The sequence below is a fragment of the Rhinolophus hipposideros genome, assembly GCF_964194185.1.
Source record: "Rhinolophus hipposideros genome assembly, chromosome: 10".
NCBI classification, from domain to species: Eukaryota; Metazoa; Chordata; class Mammalia; order Chiroptera; family Rhinolophidae; genus Rhinolophus; species Rhinolophus hipposideros.
In genome coordinates this window covers 48,368,374-48,384,872 of record NC_138056.1, presented here as the reverse complement: position 1 = coordinate 48,384,872, position 16,499 = coordinate 48,368,374, and the positions used below count along the sequence as shown (strand labels likewise).

Sequence of the window (16,499 nt, the reverse complement as noted above, 5' to 3'; positions counted from 1 at the left end):
ACCATCTACCTTGTAATTTCCTTTGGTTCCATTTAACTCAAGGAATCAGTGAGTGAACTGAGTTAGGCATGGTTAATCCAGCAATTTCCATGTTTTGCTGGATCAGACATGTTGACCCTGAGGCAAGCTGGTTGTGCTGAGAAGCCATGACCCAGATGCACTGTGCCACATTCAGGCCCCACCTTAGCTGTTGTTTCATCCCGGAATGAATAGCCTCCACTGTAGGACGTGAGCTAACCTATCAGACCAGGTGTTCAAGGCTCAGGTCACTCCTGCTAGGAAAAGTCCCCTTATAAATAGTGCAAGCACCTGCCCCTTTGCCTTCTGGAGAAATTTCAGCCCAACTGTGTAGAGGAGGGTCCAGTTCAGGATAAGCCGCTGTAGGACAGAGGGTGGGAGGCAGGGCGAAGAACCTCTGACGTCTACACCACTGGATTTTCCTTTGACCTCAGAGAACTTGAAACTAGAACTTTGGCCAGGGAATTAGCTCATCATGTGTCCTCAGAGAACTTAGAACCAAAACTCTGGGCCCTTGGGGACATCTCCCTTTGTGACCCTAGATGTCTCTTTTGGCCAGGTCTCTCTACAATGGCCATTCCTCCCACCACACACCATAGGAAAGGTGTGTTGGCCCCTAGGCAGCATTCATCTTCTTTATCATCAAGACATTTTGACGTTGACATTTTTTTCCTTCTAAGACAACCAAGGAATGTGCACTTCCGCCCACATTCGAGATTCTTCCTGTGAAGTCACTGAAGGCCAGGAACCAGACGCTGGCCCCGCCCTTCCCAGAGCTGAGGTACCTTAGCCTGGCCTACAACAAGGTGACTTTCTGCTTCTCTTCCTGTTTCCTCAGGGGCACAGTTGGGAGGGTAGGATCCCTAAAGGCCAGTCCTCCAATTCCCTGCGCTACAGATTTGGGGGCTCAGGAATTCTCAGGATGGGGAAGTGGAGGGAGTGTAGGCCAAGGCAGGAGTCCATCCATTCAGTCACAGATATTTATTTAGCACTTACCATGTGCTAGGCTCTGCTGGGCACTGGGTATATGGCTGTGCAAAGAAAGATTGGGCCTTTTCCCTTATGGGGCTTGTCACCTATAGGAAAGACTGATACTGGACGAATAATCACAATATACCATGTTTAGTGTTATGAAGAAATTCACAGTGCTATGAAGTATATGACAGGGGGGGTCTAACCTAATACTTGGGATCAAGGAAGGTTCTTGAGAAAGTGGTATTTAAGCTGAGATCTGAATCGATGAGTTTCAGAGGTGAAGACTAAGGGTAGCTTGAGGTGAAAAATGTTCCAGCTGAAGGGAACAGCAACTTAAAGCCCACGGAACAGATTTAATGGGTTTTTCCTGTTTTATGTTAACATATTAATATTTTTCCAATATCCATGCATTTTACTTCCTGTAAACACCATTGAGTCCCATAAAAGCATGAAATGCAGGCAACTTTTAAGGTACTCTGCTTCCGTTCCTTCTGAGGCAAGCAATTGGTACAGCTCCACTCTCCAAGTGTTTCTTCTAAGAGTTTTATAATTTTAGCTCTGACATTCAGTCTTTGATCCATTTGAAGTTAATCTTTATATATGACGTGAAATAGGAGTCCAACTACATTCATTTGTATGTGGCTATCCAGTTTTTTCAACACCATTTAATGACAAGACTCCTACATCTTCTTTCCTCATTGAATAGTCTTCTCACCCTTGTAGGGACCATAGATGCGGTATGGATCCCTCTTTTCATTCTTGAAATGGGTAATTTGTGTCCTTTATTTTATTGATCCAAAATAGTTAGACGTGATCCCTTTCATTGAATTTTTTATTAGTATGAAACTAGGTGCTGGTTTTGCTAGATTTCTCTATTATACGTCTGTTTTCCATTTCAATGATTTCTGCTCAAAACTTTATTTTTGTCCTACTCACAATGAGTTTAATTCGCTCCTCTTGTTCTAGTTTTCCTAATAGCATAATTTTAGGTCATTGATTTAGACCTTTTTTCTTTTTAACATAGGCATATAAAACTAAATTTCTTTCTAAGCGCAGCTTCAGTTGCGTCCTACAAATTGATTTGTGTTTTTAGTTTCATTCAATTAACATTTTAAATTTTTGTTGTGATTTCTTCTTTGACCTATGGGTTGTTTAGAAGTGAGCTAATTTCTGTATATGTAGGGCTCTTCTAATTGTCTTATATTTGTTGATTTCTAATTTAATTCTGTTGTGGTCAGAGTATAATCTGTAGGATTTCATTCTTCTAAAATCTCTTTAAACTTGTTTTATGGTCTACCCTATATTCTATCTTCATGAACATTCTATGTGCATTTAGAAAAAAAAATGTATTCTGCAGTTTGGGAGGATAGTGTTCTATAAACGTCAATTAAGTTAAGGTGGGGGTAGTGTCACTCATCTTTTCTGCACTGTTTTGTCTATTTGTTCTATCAGTTATTGAGAGTTGTGTGTTAAAATCTCCATTCATGATTGTGGATTTGTTTTTTCCTCCCTTAGTTTTCAATCTTTGCTGCATGTATTTTAAAGCTCTCCTATCAGGTACATATACATTTAGAATTTTTATATCTACCTGATGTGTTGATCCCTTTATTATTATTACTGTCACCCTTTGCCTGTAATTCTCCTTGTCTTGATGTCTATTTTGTCTGATTTTAATACAGTTACACAGCATAACCTTACTAGTGGCATGGTATATATCTTTCTGTCCTTTTACTTTCAACCTATTTATAGATTTATATTTAAAGCACATCGCTTTGAAACAGCATATAGTTGGTTCTTGCTGGGGTGCCAGAGCATTTTTCTCACTGTTCCTGCTCTATCCTCAGCTTGCAGCCTTCCCTGGGTTCCTACACCTGAGGGGTTTATGTCCGCACTCTTTTTCCTCCCCTAGCAGTGCTGTTTTCGCTTGTTGCCTAGTCCTGGCTAGTCTGGTAGTAGGCGGCCAAAGGGAGGGTCCAACCCCAGTCCTAAGTAGGCACTGGGTCCCTGTGTCTCAAGCATGGGCCTTTCTCAGTGGTCCTACCCCTCTCCCAGCAGGAGAAGACCTCTAATGTAGTGGGCCGTGGTTGGTTTCCTGCCCCTACCCCAGGAGTAGCAGGTTTTAATTGTTCCCCACCACCACCCCACTCTTAATGCAGGGCCTTGGGCCCAAAAGGGTTTTCTGACTTTCCTCAGCAACTTAAGCCTTTTGTTGACTAGGAAGAAGGTTTGGGAAGAATTCCTGCCTTTCTGCGTGGCAGCTGCTCTCCTCCAGGCATAGCCTGGAGGAAGGCTTTCTCCAGCCTCCCTCCCTGCAACCAATCTTTCACACACAAGGGGGTGGGAATTCCCCTTGTGTCTGCAGCTTTCAGGAATTCTGTTCTCTTACTCAAGCCCACACTCGGCCTTTAGCAATTCATTAAATTTTTTGGCTGATTTCTTCTTAAATGCTTGTGTGGCACTCACCGTCTCTTCCTTCTACCTTCTGCTGCAGGTGAGCCAGTGTCTATGTCCCATATATATATATATCTCCTTCGAGGTGCCATCTAACCTTAGATTTCAGGCCGCTTGATTACCTTGAGACCTTAGCTCTCCGTTGGATTCAAGAAAAGTTAAGATGCAGGTTATTCTGCTTTTTTCATTGTTGTGAGGAGGGGAGCAGCTCTCTTTACATTTTCTTCTGCACTCTTACATGAGATTTTAAAGGATATTTTTCTTTGTGACAGTTACCACTCGATATGTATCTTTTTGTCTATTAATAGTTGTCTACTGCCAGAAGTGTAGGCTTTTTTGAGAGCTGGGACTTTGTTTTGCTTACAGCTGTATCTCCATCATCTAAAATAGCACCTGATACATGAGAAATGCTCAATAAGTTTGTTAGATGAATGAATGATATTTTGATCATGTCAAGGAATACTCAGAGCTCCTGGTATTGAAATTGAAATTAACATTCAATACATTAAAGTTACACATTTTAAAACCCATTCTGCCATCAAACAGAACTTATACATCTAGAATATTCACTCAGAAATCTAGTAATTTTGTGTCAAAAGTAAAATAATCACTTGCACTCAACCTTTAGCTTGTATTTACTTAGTTCATAAAGTTGACAGATTAAGTTATATTCCCCTTAACCCAATTAAATTGGGCAGAAATTTCAAGTTGTCATTGGTACCTGACTTTATTTCCAGGGGCATTCAACTTACCTTCTAGGGAAAAAGCTAGCTTGATAGCCAAATTCTGCTTGCTACATCAGCCAGATCCTAAACCCATATCTTTCAGCTGGGATTTAATTTCACAGAAAATATGACATACATGCCCTGGTATCTGTCAACTTCCTACTAGTTTTAATTGTAACTTTCTTCAACATTTTAGCTGCCTGATTTGGATGGCTGGAATTTTGCATCCTGACAAAATTAAATTAAAATTTCCATCCCCCATTCTGTTGTGACTGCTTCTTGACCATCTGATTTGCATACAAGAGACTCTGTACCCTCTTTACTCACCATTATCTATTTAACTATTTATCAACACATATTAGGCTTCTTTGTAGGCTCATCCTCCTCACCTCCTTTTCTAGAGTCTGGATAAGAAGTCAGCAAACTTTTTCTGTACAGTGTCAGATAGTAAATATATTACTCTTTTGCAACTACTCAACTCTCCCTTTGTAGCACAAAAGGCAATACAGAAATGAATGAACATGGCAGTGTTCTAATGAAACTTTATTCAACAGATGGGGGCCCAGATTTGGCCCATCGGCTGTATCTTCTGACCCTGGTTTTCGTACAGCCTTTAAGCTGAGTGATTCTTACTTTTTTAAATGGTTGGAAAAAATGAGAAGAAGGATAACACTTCATGACATGTTAAGATTATATGAAATTCAATTTTCAGAGTCCATAAGTAAAGTTGTATTGGAAAAGAGCCAGCACACTTATTTGTTTATGAATTGTCTATGGCTGCTTTTGTGCTGCAGCAGCAAAGTTGAGTAGTTATACACAGACTGTATGGTCTGCAAAGCCTACAACATTTACTATCTGGCCCTTGATAGAAAAGGTTTGCCGAGCCCTGGTCTAGGTGATCAAATGTTAGAGTTCCTCAAGGCCCACTCCGAGTCCCTTTTCTCCTCTCACTCGGTACTCTCTCCACAGGGAAGGCTTCACATACCCATTGGCCCATGAACAGAGACCCACAAATTAGTAACCCCAATATGGACCCCTCCTCTGTACTCCAGACCAGTGTTATTCACTGTTTACTTGAATCTATTTGGAAGTCTTAAAGGTACCTCCACAGTACACACGTCCAAAGTGAATTAATGATCTTTCCCGTCAAATATGATGTTCTTCCATTGTTCTGCATCTTAGGGAACAGCTCCATTATCCAGTTACTCAAGCCAAAACCTAGTTGTGATCCTTCATACTTCTGTCTCCTTTACGTCCCTCCTCCCCACCCATATCTCATCCATTACCAAGTCTTGTCAAATTGAAGTCCTCCTATTTCTAAAAATTTATCTAAAACGTTCTCCTCTTGACCAAACTCTTGAGCTAGTTTTGGTCTGGCCCCTACTTGCATCTCCAGCTTCATTTTGTACCCAACACCCTTTCTCTCTGCTTTAGTCACACTAGCCTCTAAATCCCTCTCTCTTTCTTGCTGTCAGGCCTTTCACACATTGTTCTCTTTGCATGGAACACTTCCTCTCTACATTAGAGTACGTAGTACAAACTGCTGCCACAGACTTAAACATCTCAGTGACTTAACATAATAAAAAATAATTTCTTCCTTTTACAAAATCCTTTGTGGATGGTGCTGGTTGGCTCGTGGCTTTCCACATGATCCTTCAGAGACCCAGGTCCCTTCTGACTACGGCTCTGTCATCCCATAGGGCCTTAAGAGCCCTTGATTGGATCCTGTGCATCTGGTGGACAGACGGTTGAGCAGGGGGAGGGTGCTGAGAGGTGCAGAGGATCACGCAGGAGGTTGTGAATGGGCTGTGCCCGGACATGGCGTGGATCACTGCCCCCCCAGGTTGCACTGGCTAGAACTGAGTCAGATGAGCACATCTGGCTGCCTGGGAGGCAAGAAGATGCACAGTGTAGCTGTGTGCCCAGAGAGCAGAGGAAATGGTTTCGGTGAATGCGAGGTTTCTCTGCCGCATACTCCACCCCCCACCGCACTCACTAATCACCTCCTGCCCATCCTCAGCTCTCAGGAACGCCTCCTCCTGTCTCCCTAGGTCAAATCACCCTCGTGTGCCTCTTTTATGGCACTAACCACAGTTGTAAATCTACTCCCCTTCAGGTTACTGTTTGTTTAATGCTTGTTTCCCACTAGGCAGTGCTCCGTGAGAACAAGAGTTGTATGTGTTTTGCTGAGTCCCAACCCAGTGTTAGCACGTGTAGGCATTTAGTAAATACGTGTTGATTGAATGAACAAAAATGGAAAACAGTGATGAGGCTAATAGCCCACTGGGCATGTAGTGCTGCCCAGTGAAACTCCACAGGAACCCGGACTCAAGTGCCGGCCTTCCTCCTTCCTGCCCTCAGAACTGAGCACCTCGGGGTCCTGATCTGACCCAACGGCTTTCTGCATCCGAAGGTCACCGCTCCGCTCCTGGCCCTGTGATACTGATGGCTCTCCTACTTTTCTGTTGCTAATAGACACTCCCCAACGTAGTCCCCAGCTGTTTCAGACACGCTGCTCACCAGGGACCGTGCATTTTCTGCCCTTCAGAGGCTGGCCTCCCAGGGGCGGAGCAGCCTCTGGGCCCCAAGCAGCCATGCGGTCTCCCTTACCAAGGGCTCTGCTTATCCCCTAGATGAGTGGGTTCCCTGCCCTCCGTCCTGTCCCCTGTCCCACCCAGATCAGTGCCCAGGACAGGCCTCAGGGAAGGAGACCATAGCGCTATTCACAGACTGTGGGGTGTCAGAGGTTGCCCTGGGGGAGAAGACAAGGCAGACAGACTGTATTTGAAGTGAAAATCAGTGCCCTCCCTACCTTGTAGACGCTTTCCGAGATGAGTGCTCTATTGTTTTCGTTATTATTATTCAGTCACCAACATGCTCAATGCTTGGTATAGGCTCTATGACCAGTGTGGAGAAGGGAGAAAAATTCTTAACTCTGAAACGTGAAACAGTGATGGTGGAATTTCGGACAAGAGGGGCCAGGTGCCCTGGAGTGAGCAGGTGAAACTGCAGGGATAAGGTGCCCTCCAGGACTGAGCCCTGTACGCGCACAAGCAGCCTCGCTCCCCAGCCCCGCCCCACCCGCGCAAGCACGCAGCCCTGCGGTGTGCGCCCGGGCACTTGGGCAGAGGTGGGGGTGGTGTCCACCTGATTCTTTCCTGCATGCCTTCCAGATTGCGAAGGAAGATGCCATCCTGCCGGTAGCTCTCTTCCCATCTCTCTCTGAGCTCGTCTTGCATAACAACCCCCTGGTGGCCCACACGCGAGGTAGGGTGCCTACCTACAAAGCTGCCCCCGCCCCCGCCCAGTGTCCAGGAAGCGGTGTGGGCACCCTCATCCCCGCCTTACCAGTGCCAAGCCCAGGGCTTGGCTCTGCGTCATGGGTGGACAAGGGGATGGAGAAAACAACAGACACTGCTGAGTGGCTGCTCCACAGCCGCTCATCCTGACAGCAACCCCGAGAGGCAGGCATGCTTGCCCTGGTGCACAGTGGAGGACACAGAGAATCAGAGAGGTTCATGATCTACCCAAGGTCACACAGCAAGAAAGAGGCGTAGCCGGGAATGGAATACAGAATTATCTAGATCCTGTATGAGCTCTTTCAGTGACATCCTGCTCTGTGGAACAGGTCTGTTGTGACCTCATTTCCCAGTTGGGGGGATGCCCCTCCCAGAGCACACTGAAGACAGTGGGTGCTGTGTCAGCTGTGGAACCCACTATCAAATGAGCTGGCTGAAGTCATGTTAGGGGCCCTGGAGTGACACCAGCAGAGTTCTGATCCTTGCTGCACGTTATCTTTGTTGGCGTAACCTCTCTGTGCCTCAGTTTCCTCACCTATTGAATGGGAATAACACAGGGACCTACCGTGTAGGGTTGGTATGAGAGTTAGGTAGGTTAATATACGTACAGCAGTTTGAACAGTCCCTGGCACATAGTAAGTCCCCAGTAAATGTTAGCTAATCGTAATCTTATTTTCCCATCATGGCGCCAGGGGTCCCTCCACTGCTAAAAAGCTTCCTCCAGGAGCGGCTGGGGATCCACGTAGTTCGGAGGAAGATAGTGAAGGCCAAACATCATATTTTGATGTCTCGGAAGGACTCGCGGAAGGTAAGGCTTCCGAGGCACTCTCCCGGGGAGAGTGGAGCCTGTTTTCATGCGTGTAGACTAACCTGGCCCGAGAGCTGCACTCTCCCACGAGGCCTGGAACCCCTCCACTAGGTTAGTAGGAGCAGCACTGTCTTCTCCGTTCCTTGCTCTATTAATACAGATATACCCAGGAGGGATGAGACGGTCCGTCAGAGAGACCCAAAAGGCAGACTCTGGTGGAGGCTTGCATGTCATGGAGTCTGACCCCCTAATTGTACAGAGAAACTGAGTCCCGGAGAAGGAGCTGTGGAGATGCGGGGAGAAATCAGTCCCAAGAGCCAGCCATCAGCCTGGCTCCTTCACTTTCCATAGCTGCCTGAACTCGGGCAAGCATTGCACTCTCTGAGCTTCAGCTTCTCCACTCGCAAGCCTCTCAGAGCTGCTGAGCTAACTAGATGAAGCAACAGAGAGGAAACTACATTAGAAGCTCCCAGGCCCATACCAGTGCCAGGTATATGTGTGGTGACCATGAATAGCCGCGCCCGGCCTCGAATACACGTCTCCTGCCTGAGTCTTAGGAAGCATTTCCTTATGTGGAGAGCAGTCTGCTCCCTCTGTACATGCCCCAGCCAGTGTCTCAGAGTTGCCTTCTGGAATGCCATAAGGTGGTGAAATCCTCTGATGGATTTCAGGAATTTCTGTGAAATGCTCCTCCCTCCTGAACTTTAGCCTTCCTGGACTAGGCATTGCTGGCACCAGAAGTTAAGCGCAGGTCTTCCCTTGCCAACCCCTCTGCAGCCTGCCTCTGTCCAGCCAAGGTTTTTCTTGTCTGGAGCCCCCAGGAGACCAGAGCAGCACTTAAAGCCAGAAAAAGACAGAAATTCAAAGGGTTTCCACCATTTTCCCCTATTGCCTCCTCTAAGGATCCCAGTCCCGCCTCTCCCATCAGCCAGCTGGGAAAAGACACAAGCAGAGTGAGCCGGGTGCTAATACACAGCCCTCCTCCCAGGTATGGAGCACCGTGCCCAGTACTCTCTGAGCACGTCACGAGTGCTGTCCCATCAGCCTCCCAGCAGATGAGGACACAGGCTCAGAGAGGTAAAATAACGTGTTAAAAGTTAGCGTTAGGGCCCAGGGGACCTCTCATGGTCCCACTGATGAGTGTAAACACAAATGCCAGCGGCCAAATGAGAAGCAAATCAATGTTTTGTAAATGTAGGCAAACACCATTAAGCTCCCATGCAAGCTGGACAGAGACTGTGCTAGGCCCTCAGCTAGACTGGAGATGCCTGCGTGTGCCCAGTGTGCACCCAGAGATGGGCTGGGTGGACACAGCAGACTCTGGGCCTTTTACGCAGTCAATCACAAGGACGAAGGCTGCTGGCCATCCCGCAGGCCCAGGCGTGGACAGAACTGCGGGAAAATGGAGAACCTGCCAGGCAGGCCCAGACCCACCAACATGTAACCAAGAAGCTGTGCGAGCCCTTTGCGTGTGAGAACACAGGTGGAAGACAGAACACTGGATCAGTAATCCAGCTCACTGGGGCACAGGGCCCACGGACTGTCGACCTTCGACCTCTAGATTACCCAGTGTTCCCTAGGGAAGGGGCTGGGAAGGTGGTGGTGGCACACACAAAGGGCATGCCCCCGGCACTCCACAGACCTGTGAGACGGAGGAATAACTGTTGCCCCTTCCCCATCAGCCAGCAAATGGTGACACTTGGTGTTCTGGATACTGTGGCGTGAGTTCTGAAAAACGACTGGGTCCCGAGGCTTCAAGTCTAAACACTAAAGTTTTACATATTTTCAAAAAGGAAACATCGCTTAGAAAACAGCCATCCTTACACTTTTCAGTTCGTTAGGTACATTTGCATCCATCATCTTATGAGGGAGAACGGCAGTATAGGCCAGCGGGATCTAGTCTCCCGTTTCCTGAGCAGGAGAGCGGAGCCCACAGGATAGAACTGGATTCCAGCCCACATTTCTCTAACAACAGTGCTTGGGATCTTTCCACTACACTACATGGCCTGTCACAGTATAGGTATAAGTGGACAAATACCTTTAACAAAAAATAAAATCAACTAGGGAGGAGGAGGAGAACTAAGCCCAGCTGAGGGCAACGGAGCACATGGCTCCCTCCTGGTAGCTGAGGCCAAGGTCGAGGGAGGAACGATGACAGGCTTTTGCTAATTAAGGGAGCTGCGCAATTCAGCAGGAAAGAAGTTATTCCCTTGGTCCTGAACCCTGAGAGAGATTTGCCTTACGGATCTTTATGTAAGATGCAGGGACCAGCATCCTTCTAGAAAATGCAGGCCCATCGCCCCCATGCCCTCCTGTGAGTCCCCGAGGAAAGGACACTGTGTTAAACCTTGATCAGAGGAATAAGGCTACTGAGGGCCCGAGTGATACGGTCAGGGGTGCAGAATGAGGTGTGGAGCCCAGGACAGGAGGTAGATAGTCCAGGCTCTGCCAATGAAGACCTGTGAACTTGGACAAGTGACTTCTACCTCTCCGAGCCCATTTCCTCACCTATAAAATGAGGGTGACTATTCCCCCACGTAGTTGGAGGTATAAAAGACCATAGGTCGTGCGCGGGGCATGTCACAGTACCCAGTGAGTGTGATTTTGCTCCCTCCCTTCCCCTGTGAGCTCTCACCCAGTGCTCTGAGCACTACACACAGTGGCCTTAAGCCGGTGAGGTCCAGGAGGAGACGTTCTGATTAGGAAGCAAACCAGCCCTTCTCCCATGACAGGTGCAAACCCAAGTCCCAAAGGTGCCAAAGCAGCCTCTGATTCTCCATCACCTACCTGTGACCACAATCGAGTCTCCCTCAAAGGAGCTGCCCGAGTCAGAGCTGGCTGAAGAGCTGCCCGCTGCCAGAGGCACTTCCCTGGCGGCCGAGATGCCCACCGACAGTCTGGACGGCCTTTCCCGGCCCGACCGGACCGTTGCACTGCTTCCTCCAATCTGCTCTGACTCCACGGTGCATAGTGAAGAGACCACATCCCACCGGAGCGACACCGCTGGCCACCTCAGCTCGGAGCACCCATCAGATCAGGAAGCCAAGAGCACGGAGTCCGTCTTCTTAACCCAGGTGCCCGCTCCGCCTGCCCCTGCCCACTTGTTCCAGCCCTCACAGGTTCCTGCACAGCCCTCGGGAGGCCAGGCTGCTGTAGGCAGCTGGAAGCAAACACAGCACCCTGGCAGGGCCTGCAGGGCCCTCTAGAAGCTCCACTGATCCATGGCTACTCAAAGGGACACCCATGGGGACAAGTCCTGGTGCTGTGGCTCAGACAGCACCTGGGCTCTGGCTGGGGTGTGGCTCTGACCCATGTTGGGAAGGGTTGCGCGGCCTCTGCCTGTTTGCTGAGGGTCAGCTCGCTTTTCGTGACGCCTCTGACCCTGTGAATACAGATGGATGAGACATGGTCCTGTCCTCAGGGTGTCCTCAGTTTCAGGGGGGATAGACAGGAGCAGTGCCTGCAGGCCGTGCTGAGAGAGAAAGCCAGGGCTGGGGGCCTAGAGGAATGGGGGGTGCCTCTGCCCAAGACCAGGAGGGCTTCCTGGAAGAGGCTCAAATGAGATGAGCTTGGCAGGCTGCGTAGGAGTAATAAGGTGAAGATGTGGGCAGCAGGGGCATTCTGGGCAGAGGGAACAGCGTGAAGCAGGATACAGAGGAAGGGAATTAAAATGGTACGTGCAGAACATGAATGGTTCGGTGTCAGTGCAACAGAACGGTGACATGTAGGCAAAGTGAAATACAAGGCTGGGGGAGTTGGCAGGGCCCCCTTGAACTTTATTGTTGTACCATTGCCCTCCCTGATCTCCCCACCTCCAGTCTTGCCCCTCCAATCTGCCAGATCTTTCCAAGATGTCCATCTGTCCACACATTTATGTCTGATTCTCTATCCATCCATCTCTTATGTACTCCCCAGATGACTTATTGTGACATCCAAATTCATGCAGTGTAAAAGCAGCTTTGTGAACTATAACAGAACCTTTTTGGAATAAAACAGAGTATAAGCAAATAACCAATAAAAAAGAAAAAATTGAGAGTTGTATGAAAGGAAAATGTGGACAAAAAAAGTCCAAGGGTTATTCTGTCACTCAAACATGCACATCATGTACTCATAATAGAGGTCTAGTGCCAAAATGCAATTCTGAGCTTCCTAGCAGCCAAAGCAATACAATCAAGTAAGCATAATTGAAAAAAAAAAATAATTTTTTTTCTTGCCTAATTGCCTAGGGTATAACCTCCAGTATAATGTTGAGTAGAAGTGGCAAGAGCAGGCATCCTAGTCTTATTCCTGATCTTAACGGGAAAGCTTTTAGTCTTTCACCATTAATTATATTATCTGTGGGGTTTTCATAAATGTCCTTTATCAGGCTGAGGAAATTTCTTTCTATTCCTAGTTTGTTGAGTGTTTTTTATCATGAAGTGGTGTTAGATTTTGCCAAATGCTTTTTCTGTGTCTGTTGAAATGATCACGTGTCTTTTTTTGTCTTTTTTTTGTGTCTTTTATCTATTGATATGGTATATTACATTATTTGTTTTCCAGGTTATTAAACTAACCTTGCCTACCTGGGATAAATCCTGCTTGGTCATGGCATATAATTCTTTTTATATGTTGCTGATTCCGTTTGCTAGTACTTTTATTTTTATATATTTTTTTAGGATTTTTGTGTTTATATTCATATGAATCTGTAGTTTCCCTTTCTTGTGAAGTCTTTCCTTAGTTTTGGTTTCAGGGTAATATTGACCTCAAAGTACAAGGTGGGAGTGTTCCCTCTTCTAATTTTTGGAAGACTCTGCGATGGATTGGCGTTCATTCTTTAAATGTTTGGTAGAATTCACTACTGAAGCCATCTGGTCCTTGATTTTTCTTTGTGGGAAGTTTTTAAATTGCTAATTCAGTCTCTACTTGTTATAGGTCATCTTAGTCAGTCATAAGTTTTAATGATGGGTATAACTACATCCCTACATGCAATATAGGTTTCATAAAGATGTTTCTTATAAAACCAATTGGGGTAGGCTAATTCAGACAGTGTTCACGCACCCTCTTAAAACTTCCCCATGGCTTGCTGTCCATCCAGTGAGGATGAGGAAAATAAAAATGGAACAGACACCCCCAGCGTGGCACTTCAAGGCCCTTGCTGACCCTGATGTATTGCTCCAGCCGCCTGTGTCTTCCCAGCGCCCTCCAGCTCGGCCAGTGTTACGTCCCCCTTGCTGTGTCTTACCTGCGTGCCTTGCTGTAATAGTGTCATGCTGCCCCTTGCCTGCAAATCCTCCTTTCTCATCACTTGCAGCCCACACCCCTCCCCCACTGCTGCTGGGGATGGCTCTCCTGGTTCTGCAAGACTCAGCTCAGGCTGAGGCATCACTTCCTCCTCCAGGAAGCTTCCTGGTACCCCAGGCTGGGTTCGGGCTTCCTGTGGACTCCCCCAGAACGCTTGTTACAGCATTTGTCAAGGCGTAGGGTCATTGTCTGTTTTCATGACTGCCTTCTCTCACCCCAGTCTTGGTTCTTGCCCTTCACAGGGCCCAGCGCGGGCATGTACATGAGCTGATGCAGAGAAGTGTTAATGAAATGAATGAATGTGTTTTTCTTCCTGAGCACAGGTGAGTGAGCTGCCATACTCCGTTCTCCAGAGGGATGATTCAAAGGTGGAGAAAGACCAAAGACCACCCCCATCCCCAGCGCCCAGAAAGGGGAAGAGGACACGGAGGAAGCTTCCACCCGCTGCCCTCCCCAGCAAGTACCATGGCTACGAGGAGCTGCTGACAGCCAAGCCTGATCCAGCCTTCACTGAGCCAAAGGGTATGTGAGGAGAATGGCTCCAAGGCGGGGCCTCTCCAAGGCCCAGATCAAGTGAAGGCCAAGCCAAGGCTGGTGCCTCTTCCAGACCAGAGCTGTCTTCTGTCTGTCTGTCAGAGGGCCCCCAAGGGTGTCCTGCTTTGGAGCCTGGGGCTAATTGGCTTTGGGGAACCACAGCTGTTCCGAGATTCCAGCCAGTCTGGGCCCAGCTCTGGCTGGAAAAGTCTCTCCAGACAGGCCAGACTCATGAGCTCCTCACCAGCCCAATTAAACCCCAAACTGAACCTCCAAAATCCTCCCTGTTTGGTTGGAGGCAAGGGAGGCAGCACCCTCTCTGAGCCCCTCATTTCAGACAGTTGTGCGAACAGTATTGGCACTTTCGCAGGAACTGGCATTCAGTCCCAGCACTGTGCTGCCCCCCACCCCCGCCCTGAGGGTAACGGGGTTACATTAACCTATGAGATCAGCCCTTTCCCCACTCCAGTGCTGTTTTGTCATTAGGATCACTGCTTATAGGGGACCAGGAATCACGGAAGGAAGTGGGGCTTCTCCTCCTTTGATCCCGGGCCGCTGAGGGAACTGGGGGAGGCATGAGGAGGGGGAAGCGCCCGGCTGCACCTTGCCTTGCCGCCCTAGGAATCCGGAAGAACACCCAGGCCCTGCAGCACATGCTGAAGCGCCCGCTCCTGCACCACTCGTCCAAGCCCAAGTGGGACACTCCTCAGAAACACCATGTTCCCAAGGAGAAACAGGTAAAACTGCACCTCACTGACTGCACAGATGGGCCTCAGGACCCCCACAGGGACAGAGGTGGCTGTTACCGTGGGGCCTGCCAAGGGCCATGCTCCCCCAGTGCCCCCAAATGCTCCCCTGCATGAGGAGGTGAGACCAGGAAAGTCTGAGCATACAACCGGGATAACACTCCCCTCTCTTACCTTGTCAGGCTCAGAGGATCCCTGTTCCGCCCCCATGGAAGACTCGAGCCCAGCTGCTGGATGACGTCCTCATTCGCATGCGGGACACCCAGAACATTACAGAGGCTCCACTAGGTATGGCTGTGGCCCCCCCGTCCTCAGCGGCCAGGACCCGAGATCTAGTTTACTCATCTGCTGGGATAAGGCAAAGGGCTTGTCTCAGAGCAGGGAGGGCTTTTCCCATGTGCAGATGGAGAAACTGAGGCCTGAGTGAGGCGGGGAGTTGCCTGGAGTGACATACAGCATGTCACAGACTGGAACTAAGGCTTGAGATACAAGCGGGAGGGGACGCTGCTGGCTTCCTAATGTCCCAAGCTGCAGGCTATTTTTCAGTCCCCTGAACGTCCTTCCCCACCCCCTCCCACTTTCCGGGGGGTCCTGGATCCAGCTCCCGCTGCCTTGGGCTGGCTGAGACCTAGGGCTTCCCTCCCTGCAGGGGCTGTCCTGCGCCAGCGGCGGCTGGTGAACCACAAGCAGTACCTGGAGGCCAAGCGGCTGCTGAAGGAGTTTCAGGCGCGCTACCGGCAGCTGGTGCACTGCTCGCTGCGGACGGTATTCGGGGCCACAGCGCCGCCCCCCGCCCGCCCGGCCCTGAGCGAGGCCCAGCCTAAGTTCTGCCGCTTCCTCCAGTTCATGGATGAGTTCTGCCAGGAGCCCACGGCTAGTGATTCAAAAGGCTAGAGCTGCGTACAGGGCCCTGTGCGCCGCCGGGCCTGCGCCCCACGCCCGCCCCGGGGGTTCCGCACCCTCAACCGACCGCGCACCCTTGATGGCGCCTCGGTGCGGCTGGGCTGGGCCTGGGCCTCGGAGCTCAGCTCAGCCTTGCGGGCTGGCCACAGAGTAGGGGGCTTGTCAGGACCTCCCCTCTCCAGGCTCTGCAGGACCCAGCGCCTGGCCCAGCAGCAATAAAGAGTGGGTGCAGAGAGCAGGTAGCCGACGTTCTTTCTTGGCGTCTGGGCCAGGCTATCACACTGGGGAAAGATCCCGGGTTGATGCGCCTCCCTAGAGGCGGTGGGAAACATGCCTGAGTCACAGGAGTCCAACCCAGCTGTGTGGAGCGCTAGGATGGAAAACAGTGGATGGAACAGCACAGAATCTAAGGCTCAGAGGCGTTAACTAACTGACCCACAGCCAGTGAAGTGTGTGTGTGTTGGGAGGAGGTGGCAAAATTGAAGCCATGGAGCCCCAGAAAGGGTGTTTTTTCTTATGGGCAGCTTTTCCATTGTGAAGGCAAATACAGGGATGGGGAAGAGAGGATTGGGAATTCCCTTACCAGATAGCCACGGCCAAGAAGTTGGGACAGGCCGAGGAGAGGCCTTACGTGGAGTTTTCCCAGGTCCTCTAATCTAGGGCACAAACTGAAGTCCCAAATGCAAACACGGTGGGCTGTGGCTCAAAAACACACCCTAGGGCTGTGCAAGGCCAGCCCAGGCTCGCAGTAAGTCAAGTG

At 49.2% G+C, this 16,499-nt stretch overlaps 2 protein-coding genes across 2 annotated transcripts in view; one reads left to right on the top strand and one right to left on the bottom strand.

Moving 5' to 3' along the window:
* The window catches only part of SPCS2 (signal peptidase complex subunit 2), a 67,642-nt gene extending 52,458 nt beyond the window's left edge, over nucleotides 1-15,184 (bottom strand). The window contains exon 1 of the mRNA XM_081061879.1: nucleotides 15,011-15,184. Within this exon, the coding sequence (XP_080918005.1) occupies nucleotides 15,011-15,046 (36 nt within the window). The 5' untranslated portion in view covers nucleotides 15,047-15,184. The remainder of the gene's footprint in view (nucleotides 1-15,010) is intronic.
* The window catches only part of XRRA1 (X-ray radiation resistance associated 1), a 51,713-nt gene extending 35,740 nt beyond the window's left edge, over nucleotides 1-15,973 (top strand). Inside the window, exons 12-19 of the mRNA XM_081061880.1 lie at nucleotides 699-824; nucleotides 7,343-7,436; nucleotides 8,161-8,276; nucleotides 11,009-11,350; nucleotides 13,880-14,078; nucleotides 14,712-14,827; nucleotides 15,019-15,124; nucleotides 15,486-15,973. Of these exons, the coding sequence (XP_080918006.1) occupies nucleotides 699-824; nucleotides 7,343-7,436; nucleotides 8,161-8,276; nucleotides 11,009-11,350; nucleotides 13,880-14,078; nucleotides 14,712-14,827; nucleotides 15,019-15,124; nucleotides 15,486-15,730 (1,344 nt within the window). The 3' untranslated portion in view covers nucleotides 15,731-15,973. The remainder of the gene's footprint in view (nucleotides 1-698; nucleotides 825-7,342; nucleotides 7,437-8,160; nucleotides 8,277-11,008; nucleotides 11,351-13,879; nucleotides 14,079-14,711; nucleotides 14,828-15,018; nucleotides 15,125-15,485) is intronic.
* The last annotated feature ends 526 nt before the right edge of the window (nucleotides 15,974-16,499 follow it).